The sequence below is a fragment of the Monodelphis domestica genome, chromosome 1 (genome assembly GCF_027887165.1).
Source record: "Monodelphis domestica isolate mMonDom1 chromosome 1, mMonDom1.pri, whole genome shotgun sequence".
NCBI lineage: Eukaryota > Metazoa > Chordata > Mammalia > Didelphimorphia > Didelphidae > Monodelphis > Monodelphis domestica.
This window is the reverse complement of record NC_077227.1, coordinates 247,528,474-247,544,240: the sequence shown is the minus strand read 5'-3', so window position 1 is coordinate 247,544,240 and position 15,767 is coordinate 247,528,474. Positions and strand designations below refer to the sequence as shown.

Sequence of the window (15,767 nt, the reverse complement as noted above, 5' to 3'; positions counted from 1 at the left end):
ATTTTAGAGAAAAAAAAAATTCAATCTTCAGGACCCCCACTCAGTTTCAAATCTTTCATGAAGCCTTCCCTGAGTACTCAAATGGAAGTATTTTCTCCCTCCATTGACATCACAGGATGTCAGCTGGAGGAGGAAGGGACCTTAGGGGTCAGCTAGTCCAATCTCCTCAGTTTATCAGGGAGAAAAATGAGGCCTGGAGGAGCTACATGGCTAGCAACAAACAGATCCAGGATTTGAATTTAAAAGTCTTGTGCCTACAAATCGGTTCCCCTTAACTATTTTGTATTGTCTCCAGTTTTCTGTTATTACATATATACATCATTTCTTATATGGCAGTTATTTTTATCCATCTTATCACTCCTACTAGACTGTAAGATCAGGAAGGACAATAATTATTTTTATCTTCCATGTCATGCATATGTTAAGTGCTCACTAATTATTTTTAAACAAATGAACATACCACACCAAGTCAATTCCTGATTATTTGTCTCAAGAAAGGAAACTGAAAAAAAGTGACACAGAAAATCCAAATTAGGTAAGTAAATTAGATGAACTTAAAAAATTATTTGGAATGAACTATATTCTATTTTGTAACCCTGTTGCCTTCCTAAAGATGTTTTATTTAAGCTAGTAAGAAATTTACTTGGCACTCCTCTGAGGAGTTTTTTGGACTCTTATTTGTCTCACCTGAGAAATAAAAAATAAACAGTTCATTTTCCCCCTTAAAGTATCTGAAATGAATGAGAATCTTGTCCTTTGCATCATTCTACAGGTTTTTCTCTATTAAAAAAATGCAATTCCAGTCCTTTCAATTCAACTCAACTTGAGATGTTCCCATGACCTATGCAATAAAATTCAATCCATTTAAAAGTACTGGGCTCAGCTGGGTTTTTGTTTCCTATGTACATAATACTCTTTAAAGGCAAATTCTCATGGAATACAAAATTCTTTTTCTGTATCCTGTTATTAAAAAATAACAATAATAAAAGCTTCCCTTGACCTTGATATCTCCCTCAAGCTATTATCCCTTCTCCTTCCTCCTTCCTCTCTACTACCAAGAGAAAAAGTAGCCTCTGCTTGTCTGCTTCCTCCACTTATTACCACCCACTCATGCCTTGGTTCCATGAAATCTGGCTCTTATGTGGACCACTCTACTGAAGAAGCTCTTCTCTCCAAGACACTAATGGCCTTATTACCAAAGCCTCATAGCTTTTCTTTAGGTACCATGCTGCCTGATCTCTCTGCATTCTCTGAATAATTAAATTTAATAATAAATGCCATTAGGGGAGATCTAGGTGGTTCAGTAGATAGAGAGCCAGGTTTGGAATCAGGAAGACCTGTCTCCATATCTGGCCCTTAGATACTTCCTGGCTGCATGACCCTAGGCAAGTCATTTAACTATAATTGCCTAACCCTAATTGCTCTTCTGCCTTACTGGGATCATGCAATATCTACACTTATATATTAAATATTGGAGACACAAAGATGAAAAACAACATAATCTCTACTTCTTTGATTATAAATAATCAAATAACAATATTATTACTTCTGGAAAGGCCAGGTCATTGGATTCCCCTATTATTCTGTTAGACATCCCTATAATTCCTAAGTCTAAGACATCTTTCCCCTATATGTCTTGTTTCCTTCAATTAGACCAAAAGCACAATGTGCTGGAGCCAGAGTACCAATTGTAAAATTTCCAGTATGAGCATTTACACCTCACAAATGCTACAAATCAAGCTTGATTTATTGATTGCCACGTCTTAAGAAAGTAATGGAAAAAATGCTAATTACAGACACAACTTAAATATTAGCATATTTGGGGTGGAGGGAACTGGTTGTTAAACATTTAGCATTCAAGGTAAGCTGCTTCTCTCTTTTTTTTTTTCTTTTAAACCCTTACCTTCCATCTTGGAATCAATACTGTACAATGGTTCCAAGGCAGGAGAGTGGTAAGGGCTAGGCAATGGGGGTTAAGTGATTTGCCCAGGGTCACACAGCTAGGAAGTGTCTGAGTTCAAATTTGAACCCAGGACCTCCCATCTCTGGGCCTGGCTCTCAATCCACCAAGTCACCCAGCTGTCTCCTCAATGTTAGCTTCTTGAAGAAAGATTCTGTCTTGATTTTTATACTGTTATCCCCAACACTGCACTGTGCCTATCATATTTGACAGATGAAAGATTAAATGAGTTTCCCAAAGTCACAAGTATAATATTGTAGAGTTAGCATTTTAACTCCTTTGAAATCCAGTGCTCTTTTCTTTTTTTTTCATCTTATTTTAATAACAAATTTCCACATAAGTTATCCAAAGTTGTATGATTTATGTTGACTCATTCCCTTCTTTCCTCCCCACTCCTGGAGCTGACAAGCAAGTCAGTCTGAATTATACATGTATTATCAAGCAAAACATATTTACATATTATTCATTTTCATAAGTGAATATCTTATAAAACCAAAACCCAAATCATATACCCAAATAATCAAGTGATAAATCATATGCTTTCATTAGCATTTATACTCCAACAGTTTCTTTCTCTGGTGGTGGACAGCATTCTTTCTCATAAGTCCCTCAGAATTGTCCTGGATCATTGCATTGCTGCTAATAGCAAAATCTATCACATTTGATTGTTCCACAATATTTCAGTTGCTGTGTTCAATATTCTCCTGGTTCTGCTCATTTCACTCTGCATTAGATCAGATAAGTCTTTCCAATTATTTCAACATCATCCTGTTCATCAGTCCTTATAGCACAATAGTATTCCATCAATATCATATACCACATTTTGTTCAGCCATTCCCTAATTGAGGGATACTACCTTATTTTCTAATTTTTTTGCCACTACAAAAAATATAGATATAAATATTTCTATACAATTTTTTTTCTCTTTGAGGTACAAACCCAGCAGTGGTATAGCTGTATCAAAGGGCATGCACCCTTTGACCATAATTCCAAATTGCCCCCCCAAAATGGTTGAATCAATTCACAACTCTACCAGTAATGCATTAGTGTCTGAATTTTGCCACCTTCTCTCCAACATTTATTTTCCTTTGCTGTCATATTGGCCAATCATATAGGTGTAAGGTGGTACCTCAGAGTTGTTTTAATTTGCATTTCTTTAATTAGGTGTGATTTAGAAAATTTTTTCATATGATTATTGATAGCTTTGATTTCTTCATCTGAAAGCTGCCTATTTATGTCCTTTGACCATTTATCAACTGGAAAATGATTTAGTTCCTTATAATATTTGAGAAATTAAACCTTTATCAGAAAAATTTGTGATATAATTTTTTTCCCTGGTTGTTGCTTCCCTTCTAATCTAGGATACATTGGTTTTGTTTGTACAAAACCTTTTTAATTAAGTATCATCAATTATTTTACATCTTGTAATGATCTCTATCTCATTTGGTCATAAATTCTTCCCTTCTCCATCCAGTGCTCTTTTCAAGGACATTAGACAACTTGTTATACATTCAACTAAGAATTCCTTTCTTATACTTTTACCTTCCATCAATTCCTCTAGTATATTGCTGGGGCGGGGTTTTTTCCCTGAAACTAGGGAGAGAACAATAATCATAATAATTTCATTAGTAAGGGAAGTTAGTGGGAGAAGTCACATAGAGGGAGGCTGAGTGGGTGTCTCCATCTTTCCAGAGGGTCACTTTGCAGCTCTGGTATCCACGTGTGACTGTGTCAGACAGCATGAGTTTGACAGCTCTCAGCATTAAGAAGAACCTTATTGTTTACTTTCCTAGGCAGAGATCTTAGAAAGTGACCTCTTCCCAAGAGAAGGAAGTCAAGATACTATACAATGTAAATAAAATACAGACAATCAAGAGTTAATATCACGGCACTTCCTAGCTGTGTGACTCTGGACAAGTCATTTAACTTCCATTGCCCAAACCTTGCTACTCTTCTGCCCTGGAATTAATGCACAGTATTGATTCTAAGATGGAAGATGAAGGTTTTGTTAAAAAAAAAAGTTAATAGCAATACAAATCTGATTCTCATTGATGCCCAGTGAGCCAATACACAGAGATCTGTACAAATTAAATGACTTTGGGTGTTTGATGGGTGGTTTTAAGGATGCGCTTCCAGAAAATATTGAACCAGAAAACCCAAACTCTCATTATAACTCTCTTCATTGATGGTTTCCTGTGAGCAGCTTACTTAGTCTCTCATTGCCTTTGTTATATCATCAGTGTATTTGTCATTTTCCCCAAATAAGCTCTTTGAGAATAGGAACTATTTGGTTTTTGTCTTTAATTCCCTAGCACAGTTCCATACACATAATAGGCACTTAATAAATAATTATTGGTTGACTGTATAAAAATGGGATACCTACACATCTGCCTTTTGTGAGATATTTCCTAATATATCCATCTGTTTATGGAATAATCACTGGGGGGGGGGGGGGAGTAAAAGAAGATTCATCCAAAATGACTCCTGCTCCAGCAGCCACAGTATCTGAAATACACACAAACTGAATTCATAGGATTGGGTAATTATAGACTTGGAGTGAAAAAGGACCTGGGAGGTGATCTATAAGCTCTCATTTTATAAGTGAGGCAGAGAATTGAGGCACTATCTCCAGAAATGCTGCCTAACATAACCAACCCTTGTGTAGCATTATAAAGTTTTCAAAGCACTTAACCTATTTTCCCATTTACCTCAATTCCCTTTGAGTCTCACAGCAACTCTGTGAGGCAGATAATAGAGGAATCGGTGTCTTTGTCTTATAGAAAAAGAACAAAGGCTCGGAGAGGTTATTTGTCTGAGACTTGTGACAAGCAAAGATTCAGCTTTTACAGAGTATATATCTAATCAATATCAGAATCAGGATTTGAACTTAAGACTTTTTGCTAACATATACATGTTACCTGAAATCACATATTAATGTTATCACCAATTGATCAGATTCTCCAGAGAAGAGTATGTTTTGGGTAGATAGGGCATGGGACAGTTAGATTTGATAGGGAAATAGTGAAGTGCTTTGAGGTTTATTTACTTTTTAAAAAAATCTGGGACATGGAACATATGATAGATGTGGTGAAATGGCCTTGTCCAATAATTGGGGAGAAGGTGTAAGAATTGGAATAATATTTCTACCCAGGTATATATTTTACAAAGTTTAATAGGAAGGGTAGACCATCATTCCTATAAGTAACCTGACCACATGGTCCCTAGCCTGCATGTCTCTTCCTCCTTCCCTTCACCTGCCTGCTCTGTTCCCGACTTCTTCCTTCTTCCTTCTCTTCTTGCTTCCCTCCCCATTCTTTCAAAGCCTTGACTTTTATTTATGTACAGTACTTAGAGGGATGCAACACTGGTGCAACTGTTATCTCAGGAATGTTTGATGGGCAGGTAAAGCTATTCAGGAGGGGGAGGGCATGAACTTCCTTGACACAAAGGATAACTGTCAACTTAGATCAACCAGTGATAAAGAGAGGGAGGCAGGACCATCTGAGAGCACAGGTCTTCTGAAGGAAAGAACAAGTTAGCCTGGAGGAAGTAGTCGCAGAGTAAAGAGGCTCAGTCTACCATGGTAAGGTATAGAGTAAGGCGTAAGGTCTGCCTAGAGTGAAGACATGATAAGTCCCTGTAGTACCAGAGTGGCCAAAAGATCCAATTTGTAAAATTTGATATAGAAGATCAGCAACAGCTGAGAGATGGGAGAAATGGAAAGACAAGGAACTTCTGGGAGAGAATTTGAGTCTCCAAAAAAGAAAGAATGAGAGAAGCCAACTGTGGGGTTTGTTGAGAAGTTTTAGAGTGGAACCAACATGGGCTTTCCAAAGGTTTGATCAATAGGGTGAAGGTTAAGAGCCTAAGAACTGATGGCAGCAAAAGAGAAATCCCTGGCCAATGTTAGATTCTTACAGATAACCTTTGAAGCCTAGGGAAGAAGATTTGAAAAACTTGAGATTTGGCCTCAAAACCAATCTTATTTCTAACATTTCTGTGTATGTATGTATGTATGTATGTGTGTGTGTGTGTATATATATATATATACATATGTCTATTCATATATATTTTTAAACAAATTGTAAGTAGTAGAAATTCATGGTTTCACAGATAATTTTCTTTTTCTCTTCTTTATATAAGAAATATATTCTTTATTGGATATTAAATTCTTAATTTAGAAAAATTTAAGCACACATGTATGCATGCACAAACATATCCCTCCCCCCAAAAAAAGTCTGTCTGCTAACTAAGCCTCCTTATGAATCTTCTTTTAAACTTACAGGGATGTGTCTTACACTAGTGTTACTGCCCTACCACCTAAGGGTCTGGAGCATCTGAAAGAATTGATAGCAAGAAACACTTGGACACTTAAGAAGCTTCCCTTTTCTTGGAATTTCCTTCAGCTGACACGGGCAGATCTTTCCTATCCAAGTCATTGCTGTGCTTTCAAGAATAGAAAGAAAAACAAAGGGTAAATATGTGGCATGTATCTGGCTCATATTTCTGCAGATCCTTTAAAGGTACCAGTTGACCTTTTTCTGGTAACAAATGGTTAGTGGTTGTTAAACTCTTGAGGATCACAGGTTAAAACAAAATGACTCTGTTTAGACAAGTAGGGGATCATAATTCATGAAACAGGTGTTTGTTCTACATTCCTCTCCCCATAAAAAATCCATCCGCCACTGAATCTATATATCAGTCTCAAAGAGTTCAAATGATCAAAGATCTAGAGGTGGAAGTGACTTTTGAGGCTATCTAGTCAACCTCACTCCCCATTTTACAGATGAGAAAAATAAGGCCCAAGGAATTTAAGTGAATTGCTCAGACATTATACTTTTCACCCTACCAGATTGCTTCAAGCACTTTATAAATGTTTTCTCATTTTATCCTCACAACAACCCTGGGAGATACATGCTCTGATTATGTTCTGATTATTTCCATTTTTCAAATGAGCAAACTGAGTCAGGCAGTGGTGACATAGGCAGTGTCTAAGGCTGGATTTGAGTTCAGTTCTTCATGACTCAGGTTCAGTACTCTATCCACTGCATCATCTCACTTCAAAATCTATTCCTGGTGATGGAATCAGAAGTTTTTATTGTATGCTGAAAGAAATTTAAAAAACCTAGGCCAAAATCCCAAGCCAAAGATCTAAATTTTATTTTATGGGCACCAAATTCACAAGTCAGAGATCTATAGACATGTCTGGTATGTGTGGTCTGAGGCATCTAATTTCTAGATTCTACAGATTTTATGAGCTGCAGTAACAACTTAATAGAGGTTATGAATAGGGTCAGGCAAGCAGAAAACATGTTCTAAACATGGATCCCAAACAGGGTTGATGAATGTAAGGAGAAAAAGGGGTTATTTATAAAAAGGTTGAACTGGGTTATATTTAAAAATAGGGTCACCAAGAATTTATATTAATTCCAAAGAGATTTATTTACAACTTATTTACAAAATATAGAAAGAGTGAAGTAAGAAAATCAGAGAGAGCTTAGGGTAAGATATCTAGCTTAAGCACTAAGTAATTTACTCCCAGTCCCTGGCTCAACCTGGGCAGGGAGAGTTAGTCCTTAGGACTGGGCAAAGACCTGGGGAAGTCTCTCTCAAGAGGTAAGTGTCTCATGACGCTAGTTTTTTCAGAAAATCCAGCAGTTAAGAGTCAGATTTTCACTCACCACATGTCAGTACAAAGGAAGAGATTTTAGAATAGCCTCATCAGGAACAGAGTCTTGGGTCTGGTCAGCAGATTCTCCACTAGCCTCCACTCCAAAGAATGAAGAACTGTGTAGTAGAACTAAACTCAGGATGTTGTCACTCCCTTTTAAAGACACTTTCTTTTGCATCACTTCCTGTGTCTTCCCCTAATTTTTACATGGACAAATCATAGTCTAAAGCCTTGCTTAGGACTGCCCAGGAGGTAGTCAGTTGATTCTGATTTGTCACCCACTGTTGTATACGTGGGTCACAGACCTTCCCCACTCAAGTGTGAATGGAGTGTTTATACCTTTGGTGATTAAATCTAAAAATGGGCACCTCTCCCCACTCAACTTTTAAGTAGGGTATTTACACTTTTAGTGATAAAAATCTAAAAGTGGGCAGGGGTTAGTTTAATCTTCACAATCAGGGGGGAGTTAATTAATTTCCTTTTCACAATCAGGGGAGAGTTAAATTTAATCTTTGCATGAAGTAGATTTTAAGACTAGATTCCAGTCATAGGGATTCTGACAAAGGCATCCCCCACCTTTTCTCCTTTCCTTCTCAAGAGTGACTTAGTTAGGACACTCTAAGACTAGGGACCCAGTTTCCCCATGTCACAACCTCCAGAGTGTGTGGCAAGGTAAGGGGAAGTATATGGGTACATTTGTCATTGCATAAGTTTTTAATATGATTCCTAGTACTATTATGTCTTATTTAAATCACAGTGACAACTTATCAAACTATTATAGAGGAATCCTTCAAAGTGATTAAAATCTACTTAAACTTCTTCTTACAACATTTCCCTATTGGCCCCAGAATTGGATATGTTCAATGACAAACCAATACTAAATACATAGAGGGCATTCCTGTATAGGCAATGAATGGTTCAGTGGGGGCATTCCATTACTGAGGTATACAAATGACAACCAATATAGAAAAGGTAAGCATAATAGTTTTATATATAAAAAACATATAGGTTGGGCAAAAATTTTAAAAATCTTCAAGGGGAAAGCAGTCCCCCTTGTAATAGTAATACAAAATGAGGAAGAAAGTTGGACAGCTTTTTTTTTAAAATGGGTTAGGGTATTAGAAGAACATATTCCAAAGGATTTCTAGACATTGGGTAAGATTTTACCTCTTATGGTTAAAAATTTGGGAAGATATCAGTTTACACCAGGATTACAAATATCAGATAGATATACATGATTAGTTTTACAGATACCTTAATTTGATACTGGCGAGCTCTCTTCTAGGACCTCGGTAGTATGTATGATGTTAGACTGTGAATAGGCAGAAGTTGCTGTGAGACACCGGCAGTGGCTGGAGCTGTGTTGGAGAAAGCAGAGAGGGAGCAGATATTGCTCTTGGTGGTCTGGAGGGATGGCCAAGAGGCAATTTATCATCAGTGTTCTCTAAGCGCAGTGTCTGGTACTCAAACTGTAGCTCTTGATGAGACATGACCATGAGTCATCTGGTGCCTTGGAGTCACAAGATATTAAATGGAGAGGTCTCTCAACAGTATTATATATTATAAGAAAAATGTTTACCTTTACTTCCCTCACTGCTCTGGTCAGAAAAGCAAAGCAGTTTGGTCTTGAAAGGACTGCAGAAGGCTCTGGTCATCACACCCTTCTCCTTATATCCTGAGATGGGATGGCTTTGCCGCAATCTTAGAGGCCAAGTGTAAGAAGCAACGTTGTCTAATGAAAATGTCCAAAGTTATTAAAGCAGAGTCCTTTATCCTTGGCAGGGTAGTAAAATGGGAAGACATGTGTTGAACCCCCTTGCCAGTGAAGAACTTTCTTTCTAGAGGCAGGAATAATTTCAAATTCAAGAAAAATTTTTAAAATTTTCAATTTAAAAAATCATGGTGGATTAACAGAGGCCACCCACAAGTTGGGGTTTCTTTAACTGTGACTAACAATTGACAGAGGGTGCAAAGAAGGTGGTTTCTGAGTGAAGTTAAAGTTGAGGCCAGCAAAGCAGAGAAAAAATATCACTTTGCAGACTTAACTAAGATCTCAATTCAGAATTTTAAAATTTAAATGATCATTTAGCCACGATAGACATAGAGACACCAACATCATTTATCTTGACAGATGCAGCTCTTCAGGGATGACTCTTTCTGTTAAGAGTCACAAGAGGAAGTAGAAGATATTAAGAAAGAATCAGACTGAGGGCAGAGTTGTCAGCAAGACAAAAACAGTAGAAAATTCTAAAACATTCAAATTAAAGAAAAATTTCAAAGTCATCATAGAAAAAAAATTTTTTTAAATAATATGATTACACAGATTTCCCTCCTTGTGAGGAGAATAGACTATAAGTATCTGCTCCTCACACATGGGTAGGGCAGTGAAACAGGGTGGTTATAAGGTAAGAGCTGTGTTACTAAAGGTAAGATAGAGCATTAATTGTGGACTAATTAAAATTTGAGTTTGCTATATGAGAGGGAAAAGGGAGCTACAAATAAGCTCTTATTTAATCTCAGGCAGAGGTTAGAGAGAGGCCAAGGAATGACAGATGTAGAAGTCTGGCTCAGATTTTAATTAGATGGTCTTGTATGAGAAACTGAGTCAGGAGGGCTTACTTTGGAATTGCCAAACAGTAGCACACCAATTCTTACCCAAGAGACAGGCAAATAGTGATAGGAGCCATTTGTTTGAAGGTCATTCATCCTGAGTGGTTTGACAGCTGCAGAAGGGATTTGACATTCATGCCTAAAAAGAAGACCTTTCAAGTTTTTCAAAATGAATTCTCAGTATCCAGTCTCAAATAGCAAAGCCTTGTTGGTAAATGTAGACTAACTGTGCATCAACAGTAAAATTTTTGTGGAAGTGCTAGAAATCATATTGTGTGCCCTTAATTCTGACTTAACAAGGGTGAGTAAAAGGGGAAGTAGTTGAGCTAAATGACAGAGGAAGTACAATAAGTTGAGGTTTGAGACACAGCATTTTGTTCTATCACTGCTACTACATGTGATAGGACAAAATTGAAACAAAAGAGAATTCAATTAAGTGGTGACCCACAATGGTGTAAAAGGAAATCTAAGACTTAAGCAAAGAATTATTATACTTGGGTTAGGAGACATCCCAGTTTCTCAAAATGAATCACTTAAGAATTTAATTCTGCAAGGAGGTGCTAGAAAGAGGGCCATCTGAGGAAGTTTCAAGGAGACTCAAAGAGAGAAAAATAAGCAAACATTTGTTATCATCTTATTTTTAAAATATGGTGACCCATGGTGGGTCTTTATAGGCTGTAGTTTTATAGATTTATGGTGTCAATACATCTAAAAGAAATGAATCTTAAAGTAAACCACATTGGCTTTTCCTCAAATAGATGGCAATAGCCAAACCTCCAGATATTTTATTCTATGTCTGGAAAATTATTTGACTCAGATTGAGATAAGGCAAGATCAAAATTGTATTTCTTTTTAGGATGGTTGGAATTAGGTCAGAATTTAGCTTCCTTTTAGGATGATCATCAGAAAGAATCAAGTGACTGACTTCTGTTGCCTTTCAGAATCCTTGAATCACTAATGTGCAATCAAAGCAGCATTCAGAACTTGCGTCAGAAGAAATCCATCAACGCCTTGAATGGTCCCTTTTACCCAGATTACTCAGAGGAACAGAGCCACAGAAATGCAGTGTTTGAGGAAGACTCCAAAGCACAGGATCTCCACAGCAATTCCCATTATTATGTCTTCTTTGAAGACCAGGAGGATGAGAATATTGGTTTTGGCCAAGAACTTAAAAACCCTCAAGAATTGATTATACAGGCTTTTGATAGTCATTATGACTATACTGTGTGTGGAGGCAATGAAGAAGTGACGTGCTTCCCAGAGCCGGATGAATTCAACCCCTGTGAAGATATCATGGGATATAGTTTTCTTAGAATTATAGTGTGGTTTGTCAACTTGCTGGCTCTCCTTGGCAATTTCGTTGTTTTGTTTATTATCCTCACCAGTCATTACAAACTGACTGTCCCACGCTTTCTCATGTGCAACTTGGCCTTTGCTGACTTCTGTATGGGGATCTACCTGCTCCTTATTGCTTCTGTTGACCTCTACACCCAGTCTGAGTACTACAACTATGCCATTGATTGGCAGACTGGCTCCGGTTGTAACACAGCTGGATTTTTCACGGTTTTTGCCAGTGAGCTATCTGTGTACACATTGACAGTCATCACATTAGAACGCTGGTATGCCATCACTTTTGCCATGCGCCTGGACAGGAAGATCCAGCTACGGCACGCATATGTGATCATGTTAGGCGGGTGGGTTTGCTCCTTCCTCCTAGCCCTACTTCCATTGGTGGGAGTCAGCAGTTATGTCAAAGTGAGCATCTGCCTCCCTATGGACACAGAGACACCCCTGGCCCTCACCTACATCATTCTAGTCCTGCTACTTAATATCATTGCTTTTATCATCATTTGTTCCTGTTACGTGAAAATTTACATCACCGTCCGAAATCCCCAATACAGTCCAGGTGACAAAGATACCAAAATTGCCAAGAGGATGGCTGTGTTGATCTTCACTGATTTTATATGTATGGCCCCAATTTCTTTCTATGCTTTGTCAGCTGTTATGAACAAGCCCCTCATCACTATTAGCAACTCAAAAATCTTGCTGGTCCTTTTCTACCCACTTAACTCATGTGCCAATCCATTCCTCTATGCGATCTTCACCAAGGCTTTCCGGAGAGATGTTTTCATTCTACTCAGTAAGTTTGGTATCTGTAAGCACCAGGCTCAAGTCTACCGAGGGCAGACCATCTCTCCAAAGAATAGTATTGGTTTTAATGGCCAGAAAGGCTGTCGGGGAGCAGCAAAGACTATTGCCAATGGACAGAATGATTGTGAGCTATTTGAAAACTTTCATCTAGCCAAAGGCAAGCAGGACCAACTCAAGGTAGACTGCAAATTGACAGTTTTATGAGCTCATCCTCAAAATACATCTCAAAATGGAAACATGGCTGGCAGAATCCTGATTTCCTAATCAAAGTATTCTAATTCTGGATCAAACTTTTTCCCTCTCCCTTCTGTTGCTACATTTCTTAAAATGAACAAATATATTTTGCACATGAATGACTTTAACCTAATAGGTAATAGCAAAATGATCCATTGTTTCTGGGAGATTTCTCAACCAATTTGTTCCACAAACAAGCCTAAAAACAAAGTTCTCTAAGGGAACGCAACAGAAGTCAGTAGAACTATGACAGTAAAGATCCTCCTACTTCTGAAGCTATCTGTAGAAATGTGGAGTCCGCACTTGGTCATTCTCCAGTGACTCAGCAGATGGTTCACAGTTCATTACATGCTTCTTTGAGCTGCGTTAGCTTTGTGGTGCTTTGTACTGCCACAGAGAACTGAAGCTGACTTGAACCTAAAGTCAAAAAATAAGACTATAAAGAGAACAACTATTTTAATAAAATAAACAAATAAGATAAAAGAGTGAGGATGAGGAAATGAGGGAGAATTTTTTTCAAGATTTTTTTCTGACTCTAGCCGCTTCTTGAAACCACTTACAGTATTCATCTCTTTATAAGGACCTACCAGGGATGCAATCATTTTGTCTTGCCTAGAAGAATGTGCAGCTAGGTGGCATGGTGGATACAACACTGTGCTTGGAACCAGGGAGACCCATCTTCTTGAGTTCAAATCTGGTCTAGAACTCCATAGTCTATGACTATTCTGTTAGGTTTGTTATTCTATCTGATCTGGTTAGGTTTGAGGGTCTGATCTTTTGGTGATGTTTTGGGGAATTAGGGAATAGGTATTTTGCTCTTGCATTATTCATTCTGAGACAATGGGGGAATAGTAATCATGTCAATTCCACAGGTAAGGGATATTAATGAGAGAGGTTATGCAAGGGGGACTGAGTGGGCAATCACATCTTGCCAAGGGCCACTCTGTGGCCTCCTTAGCTACCATGCATGACTCTGTTAAGGCATCATGGCCTGATGGCTCCCAGCATCCTTATATAGAAATCTTCTTCTCTTTACCAGGATTCTATAATTGCCCATAATTTATGGATCTTTAGCATAGGCACCCTAATTCTCTGCTGAAAGACCCCAGGCACAGAAGTCATCTTTTTCTTTGTACTCATCAACTTTGGCATTAAATGTAAGCTTTTTGTTGCTCTTAAATTACATTGTGCCAAGTTAGTGTGCCAAATGAAAGCACTTGTAACTATGAGACTCTATAACTTATGTAGTGCCAGGTTATTTAAAGACTTTCACATTTTAATGGGAATATTCTGAGTACCTAATATCATTAATTACTCCCAAGTTGGTAGGTAAGTATATAAAATGTATTGAATTTATTATTTTGTGTTGTATATTCTTTATCTGTGGCAATTTACAATGTCTTATCTCAAATAACATACCTTTATGAATACATGAACCAGTGCTTTTAAAATATAGCCCTTGAAATGTGACAACATCAGAATCTTTATTAAAAAACAAATGTGCTACATTTTTCTCATGCTTTAAATTTCCTTTCTCTGAGAGGTTTTGCCTTGAGTTGTATAATCTTCCTCTTTCTAACTCTAAAGACCACAGGGTGAATGTCCAAGTAGGAAGAAGGATGGATATTTTTGGCAATAAGAGTCTCATTTATTTTTATTGTAAATTATAATCCTTTGTTAGAGACCTTATGCCAAACATGAATTTTATGTGAAAATGTTGATAGAGAGTAAATCACATAATGCTTTTCTGATAAGCTTATGAAAGTATGGGAGCTTACATCAAGCAGTTATTAATTTTGACAATGGAACTGTAAACAGAACCATAATAAATAAATGAGTTGTGGCTATAAAACAAGACTGTGTTTTTAAATGATTCTCATAATCATTCAAATGGATTCAGCCTAACTCTCTAGTTGGTCTAGGACTAGAAGGCTGAGTTATATTTGGGAAATTGTATAAATAAATGAATGAAAAGTATTAGGCACTTGGCATGTGCTAAGCATTGCACTAATTGCTAATGATATTAGTAGAATAGTAAAACAATCCTTGCTCTCATGGAGCTCACATTCTAATAGAGAGAGACAACATTTATAAGCGGTGTCAGCTACATGTTTGCTGCTTTTTGACAACCCCAAAGATGCATCTGTTAAAGACCACTGGCTTTTTGGTGATGCTATACGGCCATGTGAGTCGTGGAATTCCACTACCTCTGAAAATTTTTGGAGAACTACGTGGGAGGTATAAATTGGCTATAAAATATTATCACCAAAATGCTGCATAGGAGAAACCATGTAAAGAATATCATCATCAAAGAGTTATATAACCAGAAAAAGAGGTGGGCCTCATTTAATGAGAGCAAGGGATAATGGATGGTCCAGGTGCTCCATTGACATTTGTATAATGTCAAAAGATGCTGAAGAACATTCTGCCCCTTCACTCCCATCCCTAATCCCACCCAGGATTTTAATGGACCATCCATGGAAGACTAATGGGAAGGCATGACAAAATCACACACATTAAGAATGTAGGCTTGAGTTGAAATCTATATTATTTGGAGGAGTTTGCACACAAAGGAAATCATAGAGACATCATAGCATAACATAGGTTGGGGGGAATTTTTTTAAAATGTACAAGAAATCATATAGTTAGGTGAGTATTTTCCTTTTCTGGTTATCACCTTGGATAGCTCTACAGTGATTCTATCCATTGATCAAATATTTTAGGAGAGGGGAAACTACTTTAGAAGAAGCTTTGTTTTATAAATGAAAGCCAGGCTTGTTACTTCATATTCACACCTTTGTTTTTTGACCCAAGACAATTCTGAAAACAAATTCAAAGTAACCCCTGGGGAGGCAGGGAGGCATTTGCATCAGAAGGGAAAGGTTTCATGCAGAAGATAATATTTGAGCTGAGTCTTGAAGGAAACTAAGATTTTCAAGAAGTAGAGGTGGAGAGCACAGGGAACAACCAGGATAAAGACATAGAGGTAAGCTGTTGAATGCTGTGTGTAAAAAACAGAAAGAAGACAATTTGGCTTCCTTTTCAAGACTAGTGCATGGAAGGGATTAATAGGAAAAAATACTGGAAAGATAGGTTGAGACGTGTGACATGGGCACTGTACCCCCAGAAACCCAGACCAAC

At 37.6% G+C, this 15,767-nt stretch overlaps 1 protein-coding gene across 2 annotated transcripts in view; it reads left to right on the top strand.

Moving 5' to 3' along the window:
- TSHR (thyroid stimulating hormone receptor) overlaps positions 1-14,478 on the top strand; it is a 161,822-nt gene extending 147,344 nt beyond the window's left edge. For both annotated transcript variants that reach the window (XM_007472702.3, XM_056810608.1), the window contains 2 exons: positions 6,246-6,434; positions 11,183-14,478. In XM_007472702.3, coding sequence (XP_007472764.1) covers positions 6,246-6,434; positions 11,183-12,596 — 1,603 coding nt within the window. In that variant the 3' untranslated portion in view covers positions 12,597-14,478. The remainder of the gene's footprint in view (positions 1-6,245; positions 6,435-11,182) is intronic.
- The last annotated feature ends 1,289 nt before the right edge of the window (positions 14,479-15,767 follow it).